Below are 20,069 nucleotides of genomic sequence, written 5' to 3'. Positions count from 1 at the left end.
CCCCAGGGCCTGTGGAGGAGGCAGAAGAGGGTGGGGTGTGGGTGCAGGAGTGAGGGGTGAAGTGGAGGGGCTGATGATGGTGGGGGACAGTGGACAGAAAGGAGAGAAGGGGTCTCTCTCTCACCAGGCTGGGTGAGCTTGGGTAAGAAACTTATACTCCCTAGCCTTCTTCTTCTTTTAACCCATGAAAAGATTTTTTTAAATGATTTGTAAAGTCTCTCTTGGCCCAAATGTTCTACGAGTTCAGTCATCCTTCTAGACCAGGGCTCTGCAATGTTGAGGCTGCCCAGGTAGACTTCTGGGCCCACCCAGGCCTAGATGCTGGGAGTGTGGCTCGGAATCTACGCTTCAATACATTCACGGGTGATTTTTATATTTTTAATGCAAGTCCGTGAGAGGCTAGGGAACTGTTTCTGCCTTGTTCACTCACATGCCCGCCCCCAAACCTAGCCCAGGGCAGCTCAGAGACAGGTGCCCCCTAACTATTAATAATCCCGGATGGGCAAATATGTGGATGAGTAACGAAAGTGATTGACGGCCCCAGAAGTGTGCATAACCAGGGCCCTGGTACACTATGTGCGTGCACATGCTCAGCTGTGTCCAAGTCTGTGTGACCCCTGTAGGACTGTAGCCCACCAGGCTCCCCTGTCCGTGGGATTTCCCAGGCAAGAATACTGGAGTGGGTTGCCATTTCCCCTTCCAGGGGATCTTTCTGACCCAGGTATCAAAACCGGGTCTCCTGCATTGCGGGTGGATTCTTTATCAGCTGAGCCACTAGGGTTTCCCTGGTCTACCATGCTGACGACATCGCCCTTCTCCCTCCTTGGCTGCGTTTCCCCTTCTGTAAAATACAGAATGGATGAAGCGACCCATGTGACTACTTCCGGCCTTAAAGATCCACAGCACCATGCACTCCTGCTTTCTCTTTCCAATTTGCCCTCCTCCTCGAGAGGAGAAAAAGAATCCAGAGGAGAATCAACCACTGCCCAAAGATTTGTTGTCGGTTTTAATAGGAGGGGTGGAGTCAAACAGTTTAGAGGAACGTATAAAAAGACCTTTTCCTTTTTGCTGGAACACGATATGGTTTGTGCATAGCACATACATATTAAAAAAAAATAGAAGCATCACATTTTACAAGCACAGGACTGAACAAATTCTGCGTTTTCCTACCCGCTAAACCCAGGCTCTGCCCTGGGATGCAGCCTGAGGTACTGATTGATTTATATTAATAGGAAGGAGAACCCACGTGAGGACCCAGCGGTGTGGGTGCTGGAATCTGCCATTCAGTGGGGCATCCACACCCGGGCCTGTGTGAGCTATCTGCAGGGTGGACCAGATTCAGGAGGCTGTGGGAACAGTCACTCTTGCCTCCTGTCCAGGGAAGAGGATGCACCAGTTCTGGGGCAAGCACAGATTTCAGTGTTTCCATCTATGCTTCTGGCCCTGACCCTAACTTTCCTACCATTGGCGTTTTCCTGGGAGGTAGCACAATGAATGGCTGGGTTCTTGCTGAAAGGAGAGTGTAGAAATACTAGCTACCCACTTTGCAGGTGCGGGAGGGGTGGGTGGCAGAGAACACCTCCTTGGTGGTGACGGACCCAGAGCCCTTGGGGGAAAGCACTGGGACAGAAAGAGGTAGGAGCAATCTAGCTTGTGTCCACATGAAAAGGGGCAAAAAGGAAAGGGAGGGCAGAGAGCTCATCCCGGGGGCCAGTGACTGCGTTTGGTTTGTATTAGCAGCTGTGGCCCAGAGTGGGCAAAGGCGATGGATGTCCAACTCTGGGAGGAAGGAGACTGACAGCTTACGACCTCATGCATTTCCTTCCTCCCCTAGGACTCTCTTAGGATGAGGAAGGGTCCAAGATCCAGGGCATGAGAGGGGCGGAGCCAGCCTGGGCTGGAGAGTCCCAGCTGCTTCCGGATAGGATGGGAACTGGGAGAGAATTCCGGGCTTGGGAAGAAAGCGATGTGTCTGAAGGAGGGAAGTGTGTCGCCTGGAGCAGAGGACAGGAGAATCTCCCCTCTTTCTTAAGCCCCAGAACAGCCCTGACCAGGGGCCTGGGGTGTGCGTTGGAGGTGTGGTGGGATGTGGGGGTGGAGGGAGGGTATGAAGGAGAAGAGTGATGGAGTGTCCATCACAAAGTTGTCCGCTGCTTTTCCATTGGGAAGTGGGGAGGAGGGGTCAGGAGGCAGTGAGCGACCTACAGGAACAAGCAGGGCGTTTCCTGGTTTCCTCTGCGGTCTACCCATGGCTGCCCGAGGAGGGGGTAGATTCTTCAGGGGCCTGGCCCCTCTTCTTTGTCCTGAGCTAAGTTGTCCCAGCTGAGAAGCCGCCTTCAGGGGTGCACCTTTTTGCTCTGTTCTGCATCATTGGTTCTTGAAGGGGTAACAAGGCAGTCTCTGGGCTCCTGGAGCCCCGCCTTTGCCTGGAGCTCCTGGAGATGGTTTGGGATTGAACAGAGGCCATTTAGCTACAAAAACTGCATGAACCGGTGTCATAGCTCAGGATCTGGTGGAGGGAGGACCCAAGACATTCTTAGTCCATGCTTGGTGGGAAGGTGGGGACCACCTCTGTTCCCCTGCTTCTGCCACCTCCCTGCAGCCTTTCAGATCCAATGGGGCTGACGGCCAAGCATGGGCCTCGGTTGGAGATGAGCAAGGAGAGAACTCTGCACACCGGTGCAGACCTCACTCTGTTTGTGCCCCGACCCAATGTCTATGGACGGGGGTTGATTTTTCCCTAAGCCTCAGTTGCTCACAGGTCACAGGGATAGCCCTGGGAGAATTCCTCTGGATGGGAAAAACGTTAAAGAGTCAATGATTCAGCCGTATATCAGAGGTGATCTCTGAAGTACTGAAACTCTAGTACACCATGGGCCCGGGTACCAGTGAGAACAGATGCCCAGCTGCCCACAGGGTCATCGGACAATGCGTTATACTGGAGTGACGGGCATCAAGCCTGCCCGGTCCCAGGCATTTGAGAGCTTCTCATCCTCCCTTCTAGCATCAGAGATGGGGATGGACATTTGAGGAAACTCCTGGTCAGGATTTGGGCACTGTTATAAGCCTCTAGGGGGCTGCAAGAAAGATCTAACCATCTGAGGCCTCATGACTCTCCTTAGAAGAGCCTTCTCCTGCCAGAGAGCTCAGCACCTGGGGGAGAAGGGAACCAATATTTTGGGACCTGTGACTTCCTTCTCCTCTTCAGATCGCGCTCCATCCATCCCCACCCAGACCCCCTACACGCCACTGCATCCTACTGGGAGCTGACCCACCACTCAGGTTGTGAGCGCATCGGTTTCCGACGTACCCTGTTAAACAGACCAGTTACTCAGGACAAGATCTCCCGAAGAACAATCCGTTTTGTCCCCTGCCTCCAAGCAGATCTACACTTGAAATATTCCAAACAGTCAAGATGGACTGATGTTTTCCCCTTCTGCTTGACCAAGACCCCAGCTCCATCCAGTTTCCATTCAAGGCTTGGCTGCGTCCTCTCTCATCCTGAGCTCTCACTGTTGCATCTTTGCCCACTTTGGTGCAGCCTCTTGTCCCTCCCCCAGCACATGTCTGCCCTGATATGTGCCGGGCAGAGGAGGTGACCAGCAGGGTGTCTCTCCCTTGGATCATCAGCCCTTGCCTTCAGCTCATCCCGGCTCTATCTATAGCTGGACGCATCTGCAAATAGAGAGGTGTGTCAAAGGCAAGGATATTTGCAGCAGAGGAAGGGCTGGTCTTGCTGGCCGGGGCCTCTGAGAGTCACAGAGGGTGTCAGCTCATTTTGAAACCTGCCCGTCCACGTCCGCCGAAAATATGTGTGCTCCGACATGGGTCTCTCTGGTTTCAGATTTAGGAACGTCCCAACGGCTCAGGCATCCAAAGGCTCCAGGCGGACAACATTTATAGTTGCTTGGGGCACCTCTGCTTTAAATACTCTCAAAGGCCAGGAGGCAAGAAGGCATTGAGGCAGCAAGGAGCCGCTTCAGCTGGGATGCTCCATTTCACCGGATTATCACTCTTCTCCTACTGTAGGGGGTCGGGGGGCAAACTCTGAACGTCACGATGCCCAATTCCACTGCATCCAGGCACCGGTGCATGTGTGGGGGAGGTCGGCTGAGAAGGAAGTGAGAGTATCAGATGAGAACTTGGGTGAGTTTCCTGGACATTACTGGAGAGGAATTAGCATCTGAAGTCTGAAACCTCTCTACTTCCTTCATGACCTATTTTGTACCCCTTGATGCTCGCCAAAGAGGTTGCCATTATTAGGATCCTTGTCATCTGAGGTTAAAATAAGACCCAGTTCAATGTGAGGAAAAGTTACGGGCAGGCAGCCTGGCCGCAGCTTGTTCTTGGAGCCACACGCAGCATTTGAGTCCTCCGAGCAGAAAGGCTCTCTCTAGGAGGCCCCGTCCATTCCGCTGCTTCTAGCCGGTATTCTACCAGTTGCTTCACACACTGCTCCGACCCTCTCCTCCAAAAAAGGGGGATATTGTCTCCCCCAGCTTCCCCAACAATGTGTCCCAGGGTCCCCAGAGCCCTCACACCCAGGATGCCTCGAGCGCCCGCTCAGTCTTTCTGTCTGCAGCTAAATCTTACGCCCTGTCACCCTGCCCTCTCTGCACTTTAGAGGACAGCTGCTTCCTGCCCCCGCCCCCGGGGCAACCCACGGAGTCAGCAGCCTCTGAGAGGGAAGGTGATTGGGAAGAGGCAGAGTGGGAGCACGCATCGATCCTGCTGGGCTGACAGGTGACATTCTTGCAGGCAGATTCCGGTGACGCCTGGAGGAAGAAACCTGTTTGGAGATGCCCAGATGCCCTGGCTCTGACGATATAGACCGAGATGTCTGCACGTATAGACCGAGATGTATGGATATACGTCAGCACACGCACTTCCTCCCCTTCTTTTCCAGGGCCCAGGGTCCTCTTCCACGAGTGTCTCTGGACTTTCTCCCCTCAGTCGAGGTCAGAGCGTGGGATCGATCAATCCATTGCCATTCTAGGAGCCCAGCTGCAACCCCTCCCTCGGGTGGGTCACACGCCATGGGGTCCAGTGGCTCTGGGTACCAGCTCAGGTCTCCCCACTCCCAAGCAGAGAAGGAGCTCAACTCAGGAGGCATAGGGGGAGGAGAAACTGTCCACTTGTGCAAAATTCCAACAGAAAAGACGTTACTTTCCGCCTGTGAGCCTTCCTCTGGGGTCCTCATATCCTAGGGAGGAAGTGTGTGACAGTCATGGTCGGGGACACCTTGCTGCCCCGCTTCACCCGTCCATATTTGCTCAGCGCGATGTAGGCACCTCGGTACATGTCCGACTCATAGGCGTTGTAGTTGTTGGGCAGGAGGGTCTCTCTGAACTTGCACTCTTCTTGGAAGCTGGGCTGCGGAGGAAATGGACAAATGGCAGAGCGTCAGTGATGAACGAAGCCCAGCAGGCCTTGGGCCCCTCGCCTCCCCGAATCGGATGACTGCTGGGAGCTCTGAGCCATCCTGGGTAAGCAGAAGCCTGGAAGCTGAAAACAGGGGGGCCTTTGGAGCTCTCGTGGGCCCCCCTCACCTTCCCCCTCTTCATGATGAGAAAACTCAGGCCCAGGGATGTGGGTGGACGGCCTGTGTCACGTGGCGACCGGGGGTGCTCCAGACTGCCGGTCGTGGGCACTTAGTCTACTAAACACCTGGATGATAATTTATTACGTTCAGAGACAGCACCAGGAAGGGATAGAAGAAGCTGTCTTCTCCAGTCTGCTGGGAGAGGATCCAGTGGAGCAGGACTGAGGACTGGGGTTTGATCAGTGACTTCACTTGCGTGACCTTGGGGCAGCCTTCTCCCCTCCAGACCTGTTTCCCTTTTCTGCATGTCACGTGCTGAGGGACCATCAGGAGGGGCAGGTGAGTGGAGGTTGAGACGGACAACTTTCTAAGGCCTTCCCAGCACACCTGCGTCTGGTTATTATGGTAATTCTCCAGTTGGATCCCTCATCCCATCTTTCCCAGGTTAAGGCCCAAGTGTGCTGCCCGTTAAAAGGCCCATCCTTGGCTTTGATTTTGAGCCCAGAGGTGCCTGGTGTCATCTATGTGTGTGTGCTCAGCCATGTCCGACTCATGGTGACCCCATGGACTGTAGCCCACCAGGCTCCTCTGTCCATGGGATTCTCCAGGCAAGAATACTGGAGTGGGTTGCCATTTCCTCCTCCAGGGGATCTTCCCGACCGGGGGATCGAACCCGTGTCTCATTATGTCTCCTGCATTGGCAGGTGGGTTCTTTACCACTGAGCCACCTGGAAGACTTGGTGCCCCCTAGGAATCCACCGTTTTCCAGAGAAAGGCAGGAATGAGATGGTGATGAGCAGAGACCTTATGGGGAACAGAACCTGGTTCCCTCTGCGACCTGTGGTGCCATGGAGTCTGGGGCTGGTGATGAAGGGCCCCCGCTGGAGCGAGTTATGTGAGGACCACCTGTTCAGAAACTGAGGGCCAGGCTTCCGGCCACACATCGACAAGTTCAGCCCCAATAAATCACCCAAGTCCTCCTTTATTCCTAGAAGAGAGGGCCCTCCATTCAAACCCACCCAAGTCACTGCCCCCGGCTGGGGGGATTTCTGGGCTTCAGGTGGGGGTCGCTCCCTTGGAGGGCCAAAAGCCTGGGATCTGGTCTTTAGAGAAATGCAGAATGAAACAGACACAGAGCTGAGCATAATACCTGACTCCTTCCTGCCGACTGAGGCCATCGGCTATAAAAAACCCACTCAATGGCTGAGCGGCTGTGCCAGGGGTATCGTCTGACCTTCTCAAGAGGAATCGTACTACGAGTGCCTGGCCTTACCCTGCCGCCGTGGGGTGGACGAGAGCCTCTTTCTCTGATGAACAAGGGTGATGAGCTGGCTCCTCGGGGCTCCAAGTGGACCAGTCTGACAGCACTGAAAACAATGCACCATCCCAGGGGACTCCCAGTTCCTTGAGACAAGGACTGTGTCCTTTTGAGCAGGTGACACTGGATGGATGATGCTCTAATAGGGGCTCATGGATGCCCACAAAGGGATAGCTCTTGGATGCAGCGAGAGCCAGTGAGGGGCCATGGGCATTGTCTAGGTAATACGCTGGGTACCACTCACCCATCCCTTTGCCACCCCCTCAATGAATGAAGGTCTCCTCTCTTTCCCTCTCACACCCCTGGGTTACTGTTGACAAGGCACCTCCCTGTGATGTTCATTTCCTTGAGATGACCCTGCAAGTCTGCACTAGCCATGTCAACTGGCTTCTGAATATCGTACCAGGGAGTTCTGTTTTTCACAAGTTTTTATCTTGCTTGCTATGGGTGCTCAAAAATATTTGCAGAATGAAGAAAGGAATGTCCCAAAGTAGGAAGAAGAAACTAATCAAAGTAGGCGAAGCATATGTGATGATTCACCTCTTATTTAGCTATGTGAACTTGGCAAGTGATATCACCTTCTAAACCTCAGCTTCCTCATCTGTAAAATGGGAACAGTGATGACAATTCTGTCATAAAATCGGAGGGCCCAGTCACTGAAATAATGCATGGTATAAGGCTTGGCACACAGCAAAGTAAAAAGTAATTGCTATTGCCATAATGATTCTCCTCCAACCGATTCATAGATTAGTTGAAAGTAAAAGCACTAAAGGCTTTGTCTTGGGATCATCATTCCTGTAAAACTTGCTGTGGGGGCTTACCTGGTGGTCCAGTGGAATCTACCTGCTAATGCAGGGGACATAGGTTTTCTAGACATCCCTGGTCTGGAAGGATTCCATGTACCTTGGAGCAACGGAGCCCGTTAGCCACAACTATTGAGCCTGTTCTAGAGTCTGGGAGTGGCAACAACTGAAGCCTGCACACCCTAGAGCCCGTGATATGAAACAAGAGAAGCCACCACAGTGAGAAGCCCGCGAACCTCAATGAAGAGCAGAGCTCGCTCTACATCTAGAGAAATGTCCCTGCAGCAACAAGACCCAGAGCGGCCAAAAATAAAGTTTAAAAAAAGCTGCAGTGGGTTGTAGGACAAGTTAGCTTCTAAGCCCTGCGTTTATTGTCTGAGTGGTGGTAGGGGGCGAGCCTGGGGGAGAGGGGCACAGAGCTGACCGGGCTCTGGCCCCGCACTCCTGGGGCCTCTCGGGACACGGGCGGTCGGGGTAACCACAGGACCTAAGGCTGTCCATGGGCAAAGCTCCAGGGAAAAGTGAATTCAGGATCAATGTTCAAAGTTGAGCAGAAATAATGCTGCATAAATCAACAGTCTGGTGCAGCTCAACAAACAGAAAACGATCCAGAAGTAAATCCAAACATGAACATAAAATGAATATAAAACAGAAGTGGCATTGCAATCACTGGAGAAAACATGGTGTTGGAAGAACTGGATACCATCGTATATAATAATAATAATAATAATGGAATAATGATAAAATCTGATGTATGATTTTATTCCTAACTCTATAATAAATTCCAAAGGAACAAATATTTAAGTGCTAAAAAGAGAAACTTAAGGAGAGTTCCCCGGTGGCCTAGTGGCGCTTTCACTGCCAAGGCCCATGTTCAAACCCCAGTCTGGAAACTGAGGTACCACAAGCCATGCAGGCAGGACCGAAAACAAAACGAAAAAAGAGAGAAGACAATCTTAAAAAAAAAGTCAGAAAGCTCTTTCTAAGCAGGACACAGAAAAATAGAGGCCATTATGAAACCCAAGAGGAATAAATTAGACTTCTGCCTAGAAAAAAAAAAAATCACCTTAAAGAAAATAAGAATGTAAATTGCAAACTGCATTAAAAAAAAAACATTTACAATGCAATTATACTTTATAATATAGTTTGCAATAGATTAAATTTTGCTATTATATTCAGAACCATGAACTAACTGAAAAATGGATGTTTATAGACAGTTCACAGAAAAGGAAATACAAGTAGCATTTAAACATAAGAAAATATGCCTAACTCAGTCGTGTCCGACTCTTTGTGACCCCGTGGACTGTAGCCCGCCAGGCTCCTCTGTCCATGGACATCTCCAGGCCAGAATACTGGAGTGGGTAGCCATTCCCTTCTCCAAGGGATCTTCCCAGCCTGGGAACCTGAGTCTCCTGCATTGCAGGCAGATTCTTTACCATCTGAGCCCCCAGGGAAGCCCTGAAGGAACTGTAAAGCACAGCTGTGCAATCACATTTGTAACTGTCGGGTTGCGCAGAGAACTGAGCTGGATAAGAGGCATTCGTTGGTGAGGGCATGGGGCCTAGCCGTTCTCATTGGATGTGTTGCTGTGTGTATTGTTATAACTGCTGTCAAGAGAAAATTTACAATATTTATTAGGATGAAATAATAACTACAGGTTTGATGAGTGCTTCCACTTCTAGGAATTTATCTTATAGGCTCACTTCCGCTCGTGTATAAAAGTCACTCACTGCAGCATCACCTAAAACAGTGAGAGACCAGAAACAGCCTCAGGGTCTGCCAGGCGGGCGGCGCTCCGCTCAGTGACGGGACAGCCACACAGAGAAGGCTCTCAGTCAGAAAAACCCAGAACCCCTCTGTGCACTGTTTGGAGGTGGCCCCTAAGGCATGCGGTTCAGTGAAGAAGCAAGATTCAGACACTGTGAGTAGTTTGCTCCTGTTTGTGTGATTTAAAAATATGATGCCAACATAAGCACCCACATAGGGAAGCTGGTTCTTTTCTAGAATGGTTGGCACACGAGGCCTAGTGACAGTGCTGCCCAGGGGAGAGTCTGGGTCTTTGAGACAACAGTGAAAGGGAGGAACTTCCCTGGTGGTCCAGTGGTTAGGACTCTGAGCTCCCAATGCAGTGGGCATGGGTTCGATCCCTGGTCAGAGAACTAAGATCCCATACGCTGCATGGCATGGCCAAACCCCGCCTCCCCCCCAAAAAAACCACAAAAAACAGTGAGAGTGAGACTTCATTTCCACGGTGTGTTCTTCTGCACCATCCCACCCCTTACACCATGTGCATGTATTGATATTACCTCGTCATGTTAGTGAAAATGGGGAGGGAATTGAGGATGGAAGATGGCCCAGAAAATGGACTGAGAGAAGCTTTGTATCAGAAAGTGGTCTGTGCTCTCCCTCTAGTCCTGTCCAGCCCCCATCCACCCACCAATCGGTTCTAACTTTTTATGACCCTGGAGAGCACTCCACCTGCCAGTTTCCAGGAGAATTCATTTCTGATCTAAACGGTGGTCAAGGGAGAGTTTTCATGTGAAGTTTGCAAACTCTGATTCCCTCGTGGCTCAGATGGTAAAACCTTTACCTGCAATGAGGGAGACCTGGGTTTGATCCCTGTGTCGGGAAGATCCCCTGGAGAAGGAAATGGCAACCTGCTCCAGTACCCTTGCCTAGAAAATTCCATGGATGGAGGAGCCTGGTGGGCTACAGTCCATGGGGTTGCATATAATTGGACACGACTGAGCGACTTCACTTTCTTTGCAAACTCTAGAGAGGGAATCAGATCTTGGGGCAGACGTCTCTGGGGACAGGACAGAAAGAGAGAGGAACTGAGCCAAATTGGAGCCAGAAATTCAGAGCATTTGCCCTGATCCAATAGAAGAATCTAGCTTTTGCTAAGGTCTAGATCTTTTTTTTTTTTTTTTTTAATTTTTTAATTTTTTTTTAAATTTTAAAATCTTTAATTCTTACATGCGTTCGTCTAGATCTTTTAAATGGAGAAGGCAATTGCACCCCACTCCAGTACTCTTGCCTGGAAAATCCTATGGATGGAGGAGCCTGGTAGGCTGCAATCCATGGGGTCACTAAGAGTCGGATACGACTGAGCGACTTCCCTTTCACTTTTCACTTTCATGCACTGGAGAAGGAAATGGCAACCCACTCCAGTGTTCTTGCCTGGAGGATCCCAGGGATGGGGGAGCCTGGTGGGCTGCCGTCTATGGGGTCGCACAGAGTTGGACACGACTGAAGCGGCTTAGCAGCAGTAGTAGTAGTAGATCTTCTAAAACGTATTTGTTTAAATGTGCACGATGGTGGTGTTTTACGTGGTGCTTTGGTCTCTGCTCATCAGATTTTGATATTCAACTTCCATCCCCAACTTCTCGGAAAGTTTCCAACCTCTGTTTCTTTCCTCCAGCCCACTTTACGTCCCTAGCCTTCCCCATGTTGTGTTAGTTGCTCAGTCGTGTCATGGTCTTTCCAACCCCACGGACTGTAGCCCGCCAGGCTCCTGTCCATGGGATTCTCCAAGCAAGAATACTGGAGGGGGTTGCCATGCCCTTCTCCAGGGGAGCTTCCTGACCCAGGGATCGAACCCAGCTGACCCACATTGCAGGCAGATTCTTTATTGTCCAAAGCCTTGCCCAGAATTCTGTGCGAATCCAAAGTGAGAAGAGACATGGATGAAGTTGCTTTGAAAGCCTCTCTGCCTGGCCCCTTCCTCTCTGAGCCCCTCTGCTCCATCCCTGGTGTTCAAGTGGCCACGGGGCCCAGGGCAGGAGGCCAAGATCGTGGCCCTGAACTCTTCCCTCCAGCCTGATACTCCACAGCCCCACGGATGCTCAGGCTGGCATCGGGACCAGCCCCTCACTTCATCTCACCGTTCGTGTCCCTGAGCCAAGTCTCATGGCTCAGGAATGTTGGCTCCTCAGCTCTGGTGGGAAAAGCCAAGCGAACGCCGTGTTAAGAAAAGCAGCTACCGTATATTATTACTTGAACAAATGAAAATAATTCCCCCGGATCACATTGCTGGGGCCTGCTAGGCCCCAAGCTCCAGCGTGACGATGTCTTAAATTCCACATAGGTCTAATCGGACTTCTGAGGACCCAGCTCTAAAGCGTTTAGCTCTGGCAGTGGAGAGGGGGCATTTTGCAGGGGTGGGTGGGACATACAGGGGTCTTGGCATGAGTTACTGCTGGCAGAAATGCCTCTCAGAGTCTGAGGTGGACCAGACAGCCATCCCAGACTCTGGTGTTTATTCACTAGGTCACCGGACTGATGGAAGTGTCTCCTTGTCTTTAAAGTTCTATTTTCTAGGGCTACCCAGGCCATTTGCCCCCTTTACTCCTGGTTGTCTATGGGCATGGGAGTTGGGGAGGGGGTTGCATGGATAAGGAGGGGGGAGGTGAGAAAAAACCCAGATAATTCTTTGTCCCAAGACCCTCTCCTCCTGGAGCCCAACTGCTGTTTTCTCGGTCCCTAGCTGAAATGGAGAAACAATACCTCCTGGCTCTGAAGACGCCTATCCTTTCTGATCCCCGTTCCTAACACACAATTGCATCGGCAACTTAGAAGCATTTGAAGATGCCTCCACCAGGCCTGCCGTGCTTCTCACTCCTTATTCCTGCATCGCCCTGGCTAGCAGGGAGGCCGCAGACAAAGCCATATGGGAGACTGTCTGCAGGGCTCTGCAGGCCCCTGGCTGCACCACAAGCCGCCCCCAGCTCTGGGGTCCCATCTCTGACCCTTCCGCATACTGTTAGCTCCAGTGACCCTTTGCCCCATCTGCTCAGACTCCATCTCCCGCTAGGGGAGAGAAGCAGCTAAGAGCAAGACCTGATCCTCCCCTCCCCGCAGGTTAACGCCCCAGGTAACAACCGAAGGCCTCTGCGGATGAAATAAATGCTTTGCTTCGCCTGTTGTCATGACGCCATTGATGAAAAGGATGGAGACACAGTTATACTGAGTAAAATCAAAATCACAGAGAAGCATAACTGAATCCCTAGCAGATTTTCATCACTATGTGCTTTTCTCGGCTACAGGATTCTAACAGTACCACTGGCAGGTGGAGATCTTTGATTTTTTTTTTCTTTTTTAATTTTAAAAAGATTAAGGCGATTGGAACTCACTGATTCCTGCCTCCGTCCCAATCAGAGGGAGCAGAGGTCTGGGCTCAGAGATGGTTAGAGACTTTGCTGGAAGTAAGACAGTGGCTGGAGGCTAGGAGCTGAAACCTGGGTGTCAGTCTGCACAGGTGGTGCGTTTCTGCTGCAGCCCTAGGGCATCACCCGTGGAGCCAGGTCTGCACACAAACCTGATTCACCTGAGACCTCAGAGACCCAGGGTCCCATCTTCAAAATGGGGATGACAGTCAGACACGCCTCCCAGCTGAGCTGGTGGGGTACTGTCCAGAGAGCATCCCAAGGACACCTGGCAAATAGTAGGTGCTCAATATGGGTGAGCTGTTTATATTGTCTAAACACTGCCACAGGCTCTGCACCCTTCCTTCCAAGGGATGAGACCCATGGGAGCCCACTCTCTAGGTGAGTTTTCTTGGCGCTTATTTTCCTACCTTGGATTTCCCTGTAAAGAATCTGCCTGCAGTGCAGGAGATGTGGGTTCAATCCCCGGTTTGGGAAGATCCCCTGGAGAAGGGAATGGCAATTCATCCCAGTATTCTTGCCTGGAGAATCCCATGGACAGAGGAGCCTGGTGGGCTACAGTCCATGCAGTTGCAAGAGAGTCTGACACGACCTACTGACTATTTTCCTACTTTGCCCCCTGTCTCTCCCTCTGTCTCTCCCCCGAGCAGGGGTCCCCACCCCCCAGAGGAAACCCCACTCAGGGACCATAGTAGCAGCTGAGCATGCAGGGAGGGAGACAGTTCCAGGGGCTTAAAGGAAATGGTGTGAATGAAATCACCATCCATCAGGAGTCTTCCTGGCTCCGGGATCAGTTGGCAATTGTTCTTTCAGACTGTGATAATGGCCCCTGAGGGGCACTGCAGGGTGGGGGGAGGGGGTTCAGGAGCATCTGGTAGTGGGTCTGGGACTCCAGGGAGGACATCTCCCCTCCAAGAAGGTGCCCTTGGGCAGACGCCCCTGGGAGGTATATGAGGGGAGGAGGTGGAGGTGTAGATGGTGGGCAGGGATCCTCCCAGGGAAGCCCCCCCTTTTCCTGGACTTTGTCTCTTCAGTGAGTCCTGTGGACCCCCTTTGAAGTCATCTGCCCAGGAGTGAGGGGTCAGCCTATGCTTCAGAGTCTCCCCCTCCTCGTGGTCCCGGAATGCTCTGTCTACTTCCAGCGCTCCTGCTGGTCCCAGCCTCCCTGGCTTCTCCTACGGGGACCCCAGGTTTCAAGTGGGAAGTGGTCACACTGACGCTCTGTTTGTGTCCTTCCCCCACCTCACAGTTAAATTTCTTTCAGGATAAGGAGAAAGAAATACTAAATATCTTGTTAATGATGGTGGCAGAGATAAGGGTTGATGTAATCTGTGCTTCCTTCCAAAAGATTCACTTTGCAGAGAAGCTCAGAGCCAACTGCCCCCATTCCTGGCTCTGCAACCAGCGGGATCCAGGCAACACTCGCGTGGCTGGGAAGGGGCTGTCGGCGACCATCCACTGTACTGGGCAGGGCACTGGCTCCATCGAAGCCCTGCTGGCCCCAGGGACCTCCTGCCCTCTCCATCACACATGCAGAGAGCAGTGAAAAGGACATCTGAGGATCCCCGTTGCAGACCAGTTTCATCTCCCTGAAGCTTTCAGCTCTGATGTGACCATCGGCCAGTGAGAATTCCCTGCCGTGCAAAGCCCATGTAGCCTGGTGGCCCCTAAGCCTGCTTGCACCTCAGAAATACCTGGGAAACTTGAAGAATAAAAACAAACATATGCGGGCCCCCGATCCAGCCCTAATGACTGAGCATCTCTGAGGAGGGACCCCAGAAATCTGGCCTGTGACAAGTTGCCAAGGTGGGGTGGATGCAGAGATTCCTCCCAGGGGACTCCTCTCTAGTAGGAGATGGGTAGAGCCTGCAGCAGTGTTGAGATAACATAAATGATTCCCCTGTATTGAGCACTACTGTTGATCAGGAGCCCTGGGGATGCTCTCTAGGCACTGTTCCCCAGAAGCCCCGAGAGGTGCATCTGATCTTCATCCTCACTTTGCAGGTGGGACCCCGGGTCTGTGTGCAGACCTGCCTCTGTGCTCTGCAGGTGATGCCTGTAGGCCCTCAGCAGAAGCACCTCCTCTCACGGTACAGACTAGGATGGTTCCAACTCCAGCCTACCCGCCGTCCAGCCACTTGTCCTCAGAGGCTCACTGATTCTGACGCATGCCTTGTCATCACACAAACCAACACAGACAGAGAGGTGCTAGTGCTGCAGATCACAGGCTGAGGCCACCTGGGCTCCCTTTTCGGGCATTTCACAGCCCTGGTCTGTTGGGACAGCCTCCCTGGATGCCAGCCCCGGGTCCCAGGGCCTCTGCATTCACTTCCTGCTCCCGTCTGTCCCCACGCAGGGGTAGAACGGCCCTCCACACCCTCCCCAGAAATAGTCACTCTGCTATTCCTTGACCATGGCTCACAGGTCTTCCTTTTTAGCCTTCTTATTTCAGTCGCGAGAACTCCCAGGGTCTCTGCCTTCATAGGAATGCTTTCCCCGTTCACGTTTTGGAATATGCCAAAATTGTGGGCTGGGAGACCCAGGAAGGAAGGGATCAGAGAGAGCAGAGAAGTGGGGAAACGTGGAAGTTGGGGAGGTTAACCCAAGTGCTAGCATTGCCCCCACCAGCCGTGACGGGTGATAGGAGAAGGCAGAGGTGGAGGCTGGTGCCAGCTAAGGGGGTACAGTGGGAGGCATGGTTCTTTGGCAGCTGGGATCAGAGGTCAGAGGGCTTAAAACCTGAAAGTGAGATGTCCACACACTGATAAAGGGGAGGAAAAGAGCTTCATTTCTTCTCCCCGAGCTGTGCTCGCGGCTGGAGGGTGGCTCATGGGAGCAGCATGTCTAGGCTGAAACACAAGCCTGCTTCTCTGGGCCTCTCCAGCTCAGGGCCTGACCGTAAGCTTGGACAGCAGCTTTATGCAGAACTCTGGCTTCCCTTGGACCCTATAGCCCTCTGAGCTACGGTTCCTTTCTTGCTACAAGGCTCCAATGGGTGGGATCAAGAAAAACGCAATCCAGCACAGAGCTGCAAGCACCTCACTCGCACCGGCTCCTCCCACAGCCCCCCTCCTCATTCTAGATGAATATGCACATCTCTGCTCAAGAGTTTGCATTACTTTCTTCAACTGCACACTCTTCAGGCCTCATGCAGGGGCTTCCCGGGTGGCTCAGTGGTAAAGAGTCCACCTGCTAATACAGGAGGTGCAGGTTCAATCCCCGAGTCTGGAAGATCCCCTGGAGGAGGAAATGGCAACCCAGTCCAGCCTGGAGAGTCCCGCGGACAGAGGAGCCGGCCGGACATGACTGAGCAACTGAGCGCGCAGGCAGGCCTCGTGCAGCCGGAAGCTTCCCCTGGCCTGATGGACTCACCGTGGCGTATAATTTTCCTTTACTGTTCATGGCGACGAAGAGGGCGCTCTTCACCCCAAAAAGGCTCACCACACCTCTCTCCACTGTGGAAATCTCCAGCAGGCCTGCCAAAGAGACAGGGGCTGTGTTACGATTGTGCAAAGCAGAGTGGGATGTCAAGCTAAAGGTGACCCCCCCCCCACACACAAAGGGCATCTAGGCCCACCCTCCTGCTTCTAGAAAGTCAGGCCTTCTATCGCCTCCACCCTGATCTCACTTTGGAAGCTGAGTTGTCAGCTTGGGCCATTTTACTGAACTGTTAACAATCGAGTTCTGCAAGGGGGAAGTTCTGACACTGGAGTTAGAGATCCCAGTGGCCGCCTGGGCATCTATCTAAGAGTAGCTTCGAATCTGGGCTTAATCACACGAGGTCCTTGACGTGGATTAAAAAAAAAGTCATTTCTGATTAGCTTTGTTTAAAATGTCTCCTCGCATTTCAACACATTTCAGCCTATCTAATCTTGCAAACACTGCAGCCACACAGAGTCTGACGGCTGCCCTGGATCCTCCAGCCCCATCCCCTCCTGGGGCTAGCCCATCTAGACAGCAACCCACCACCTTGTAGGGCGGGCATGGGGGTTGGGGGCAAGCTGAACTAGAAAGAAGGACAAGCTGCAGCTGGAAATTTTGCAAATGACTTGCCTTTCCTCTCAAAGAGGGAAGTGAAATAAAAAGCAGCTCATATCTAATCTGGTCTAAGCATCCTTGCCGGTTCTCTCCACCCTCATTTTGTGGCTCCCCCTGGCTGGGGGTTCCTGGTGGTCCTATGAGGCCATGGCTGTGCCTGAAATACTGAAGGAATTGATGCCGCAGGGGCTCCATGGGCGGGTGGCAGAGGATGCTCAGACCTCAGCCTATGCACCCTGCAGGAGCAAAGCGAGTTGGGGGAGGTGGCTAGGCTAGTGGGCACCCAGGTGGAGAATCCTCCTTGCCCCTTCATCATAGGACCCCAGGCACCAGAGACCTGCTGGAGTCCCATCCCCTGGCTTCCCCAACTGGCTGCGGATGGCACTCACTGTAGGGGTTCTCCTCGTGGGTCCCGCTGATCCGGCCGTCGGGGGGCACCTGAAGGTGGAAGCCGATGCCCACGTTGCAGTACAGCCTCCGCTGCCTCTTGATCCCCACCAAATAGCCACTCTCCCAGTTCACGCCTGCGATCTCTCCGGCCAGCCCGGCTCGAGACCTGGACAGCAGGGTGCCCCAGCCCCTTGAGGCCAGCAGCGTGCCGTTGGCTCGGGTGCCTGCGGGAGAGGGCACCACCATGCCCACTAGGACGCCGAGGAAGACGAGAGCCCACAGCGTGCCCTGCGGACGTCCTGCTCCCCGGGACATAGTGATGAGCAGCGTCTGTCCCCGGGCCATCCACCTTGCCTCTCAGGCACGTGGTCAGAATTAATGGCCCTAAAAATACCGCCCTTCTTGTTTTTCTCCCCTCGGCATGGCGGCAGGGGCTTATTTTTGGAAGGCAGTTGAAGGCTGCTGACATGAAACCAAAGCCGGCTTTGGGCACTTGGGTCTGGAGCAGAGGGACCCAGGCTGAGCCGCGGCCGGTAGGGACCATGGCTTGGGGACGCTGCCTGGCTGGCCCGCTCACTCCGACCCGAGTTGATTATATCGGATTGGACTTGTCTTTATAGTTCAGCCGCTTGGCCCTCCCTGCCACCCATCATCACCCTGACGTCAAGTGGCCCAGCTCACTTATCCAGGGCTGTAACATTAACCTGCTCCACGGCCTGGCTGCCTCCCCAGACCCCCGGCACACCCCCCCCACACACACACACCCCACAGATTCTGGGAGCTGTTGTCATTCCAACTATGAGGCAGGAATGAAGTGAGCAGGGCGCATCTCTGAGGGAGGGGGAGTTGGCTGGGGGCCCAGGGGAAGAGGGAGGCGAGAGGCCACCCAGGACCCAAATTGGGCAGAAGTCCTTGGCCTGGCAGCACTGGCTTCCTTATTTAGAGGGCAAAGGGTAAAGCCAGGGATGGGGGAGGCGTGGTGGCGGGTGATGACTGGGGCCTTTGAGTCACCCTGTTCATGGAAAGAGCTCATAGTTAAGGCCACCGAGGCTGGGAGGATGCTGGAAGGCTGCACCCCTTTAGCAAGAGAGAACAGGGATTGGACAGGGGGGCTCCAAATGTCTTGAGGATTGTGGAGGGAGGTGGGGCTAGGGTTGGGCTTCTGTTCTCCACACAGGTCCTGGCGTGCAGCCAGCCAGAGGGTAGGAGCTGCGTCCAGCCCCGGACAGAGTCACCAGCCCTTTTCCTACTGGGGTTCACCCTTGGCCACCTGACTGCTGTCATTCCCATTTCAAAGATGAGGAAGTTGAGGCAGGGGGCAAGCTTAAGTGACTTGCCCAAATGATGACAGCTAGTAAGCTGCAAAGCCAGAACATATAAAGGTGGCCAAAGTCCAAATCCAGTGCTTGCAACCTCTGCATGACGCCTGTCATAGAAGTGAGATTTCCATGAATCGAGTGAGCTTGCTCTAGGCCAAGGGTACCTCATAGAATCATTTCAATAGCACTCACTCACAGTGGAGTGTGTGGGCAGGGTGGGGAAGGTTTCTAGGAGGCCTGCTGCCCAGGGCCTTCGCTGAGGCCGCATGCCTTCCCCTCCAACTGCAAGCTCCAGCCTTGGCCTGGGTCCCCACCTCCAGTCTGCGGCGTCCACCTGCCTTCTGCCCCGCAGCTTAGTTCTCCTGGATGACGCTTTGGTTAGGATTTTCGCCAAGCCTTGCATGTCCGTTTTGTCCTCTCAGAATCCTTGCAGCCCAGCGGTCTTCTGTGATTACTTTCATCTGGTAAAGTGTGGGGAATAGGGGAGGGAATACATGAACTTCCACCCTGCCATCGGCCTCACCCTTGGGTCCCCAGCCTCCTGGGCCCCCACCCCCATCACCTGCACCACCATCTCATCCACAAGGAAAGATTGGAACCCAGTGGGTACAGAGCGGGTCGACTATGTAAGCCTTGTTAGAAAATTAGTTTAAATATATATATATATATATATAAAATTTTAAAAAAGTATCTCTGCAAAATAGGAAGGTCTTGAATAATCAAAACAGAACTGTCAAAAAATGGACTTTCTTGTTGGACTTCTAGGTAGATTGCACACATTAACCATTTCAACATCCAGGAGTGGTGGAGACATCCCCTCACCTGTGGCCACTTTGGAATCTTGTGTTCATGCTACTGCTGCTTGGACTTCAGGAAGAGGCAGCCCGTCGGACGGTGAAAAGCTAGTTTGAGATGAATGAACGCTTGCCTCGGTTGATTGGAGAGGTGCACATGAGCGGGGCACCAGAATCTCTGCAGATTTCTTCCTGGAACCCATCCGCTTTGGGACTCCTTTGGAGGAGAGATTCAACCATTACAAGGTGTTTGCCAAGTATCAACAAAAGTAGTGAATCTCTTTAGGTTCGCCTCATTCCAGATTCTTTGTGCAGAGATGGTGGTTGGCGTCTTACAAAGCAAAGGGCTTTGGAATGCGGGATGCCTGGATTTAAATCCTGACTCCACCACTTGTTAGCTGTGTGAACTTGGAAAATTTCTGAACCTCTCTGAGCCTCATCTGCAAGATGAGACCATTACCACTCAGGGTTCTTATATATTAGTGACAATATATGCAAAGGGCTGGGTGCAGAGCACAACACAGTCTTTTCTCAGAAACACATTGAAAATTGCTCAACCAATTCAAGGAGGACAGACCCAAAGTGAGAAGGACCATCTCTCAGCTCAAGGATGGGAGAGACACGTGGACTTCTACTTCCTAACTGCCGGCCACCCGAGTGTATATTGTGATGGCTGCTAACATATGCAGAAGCAGGCAGC

The 20,069-nt window shown here is 52.7% G+C and overlaps 1 protein-coding gene across 1 annotated transcript; it reads right to left on the bottom strand.

The window, feature by feature from the left end:
* On the bottom strand, positions 994 to 17,645 carry FGF6 (fibroblast growth factor 6). Its single transcript, XM_005680984.3, has 3 exons — positions 17,256 to 17,645; positions 16,201 to 16,304; positions 994 to 5,373 (listed from the first exon to the last, which is right to left on the bottom strand). The coding sequence occupies exons 1-3, from the start codon at positions 17,599 to 17,601 to the stop codon at positions 5,197 to 5,199; spliced, it is 627 nt and encodes a 208-aa protein (XP_005681041.2). The 5' UTR covers positions 17,602 to 17,645; the 3' UTR covers positions 994 to 5,196.

Source organism: Capra hircus, chromosome 5 (genome assembly GCF_001704415.2).
Source record: "Capra hircus breed San Clemente chromosome 5, ASM170441v1, whole genome shotgun sequence".
Classification (NCBI taxonomy): Eukaryota; Metazoa; Chordata; class Mammalia; order Artiodactyla; family Bovidae; genus Capra; species Capra hircus.
The sequence above is the reverse complement of the archived record's forward strand: the minus strand, read 5'-3'. Positions and strand labels throughout refer to the sequence as shown.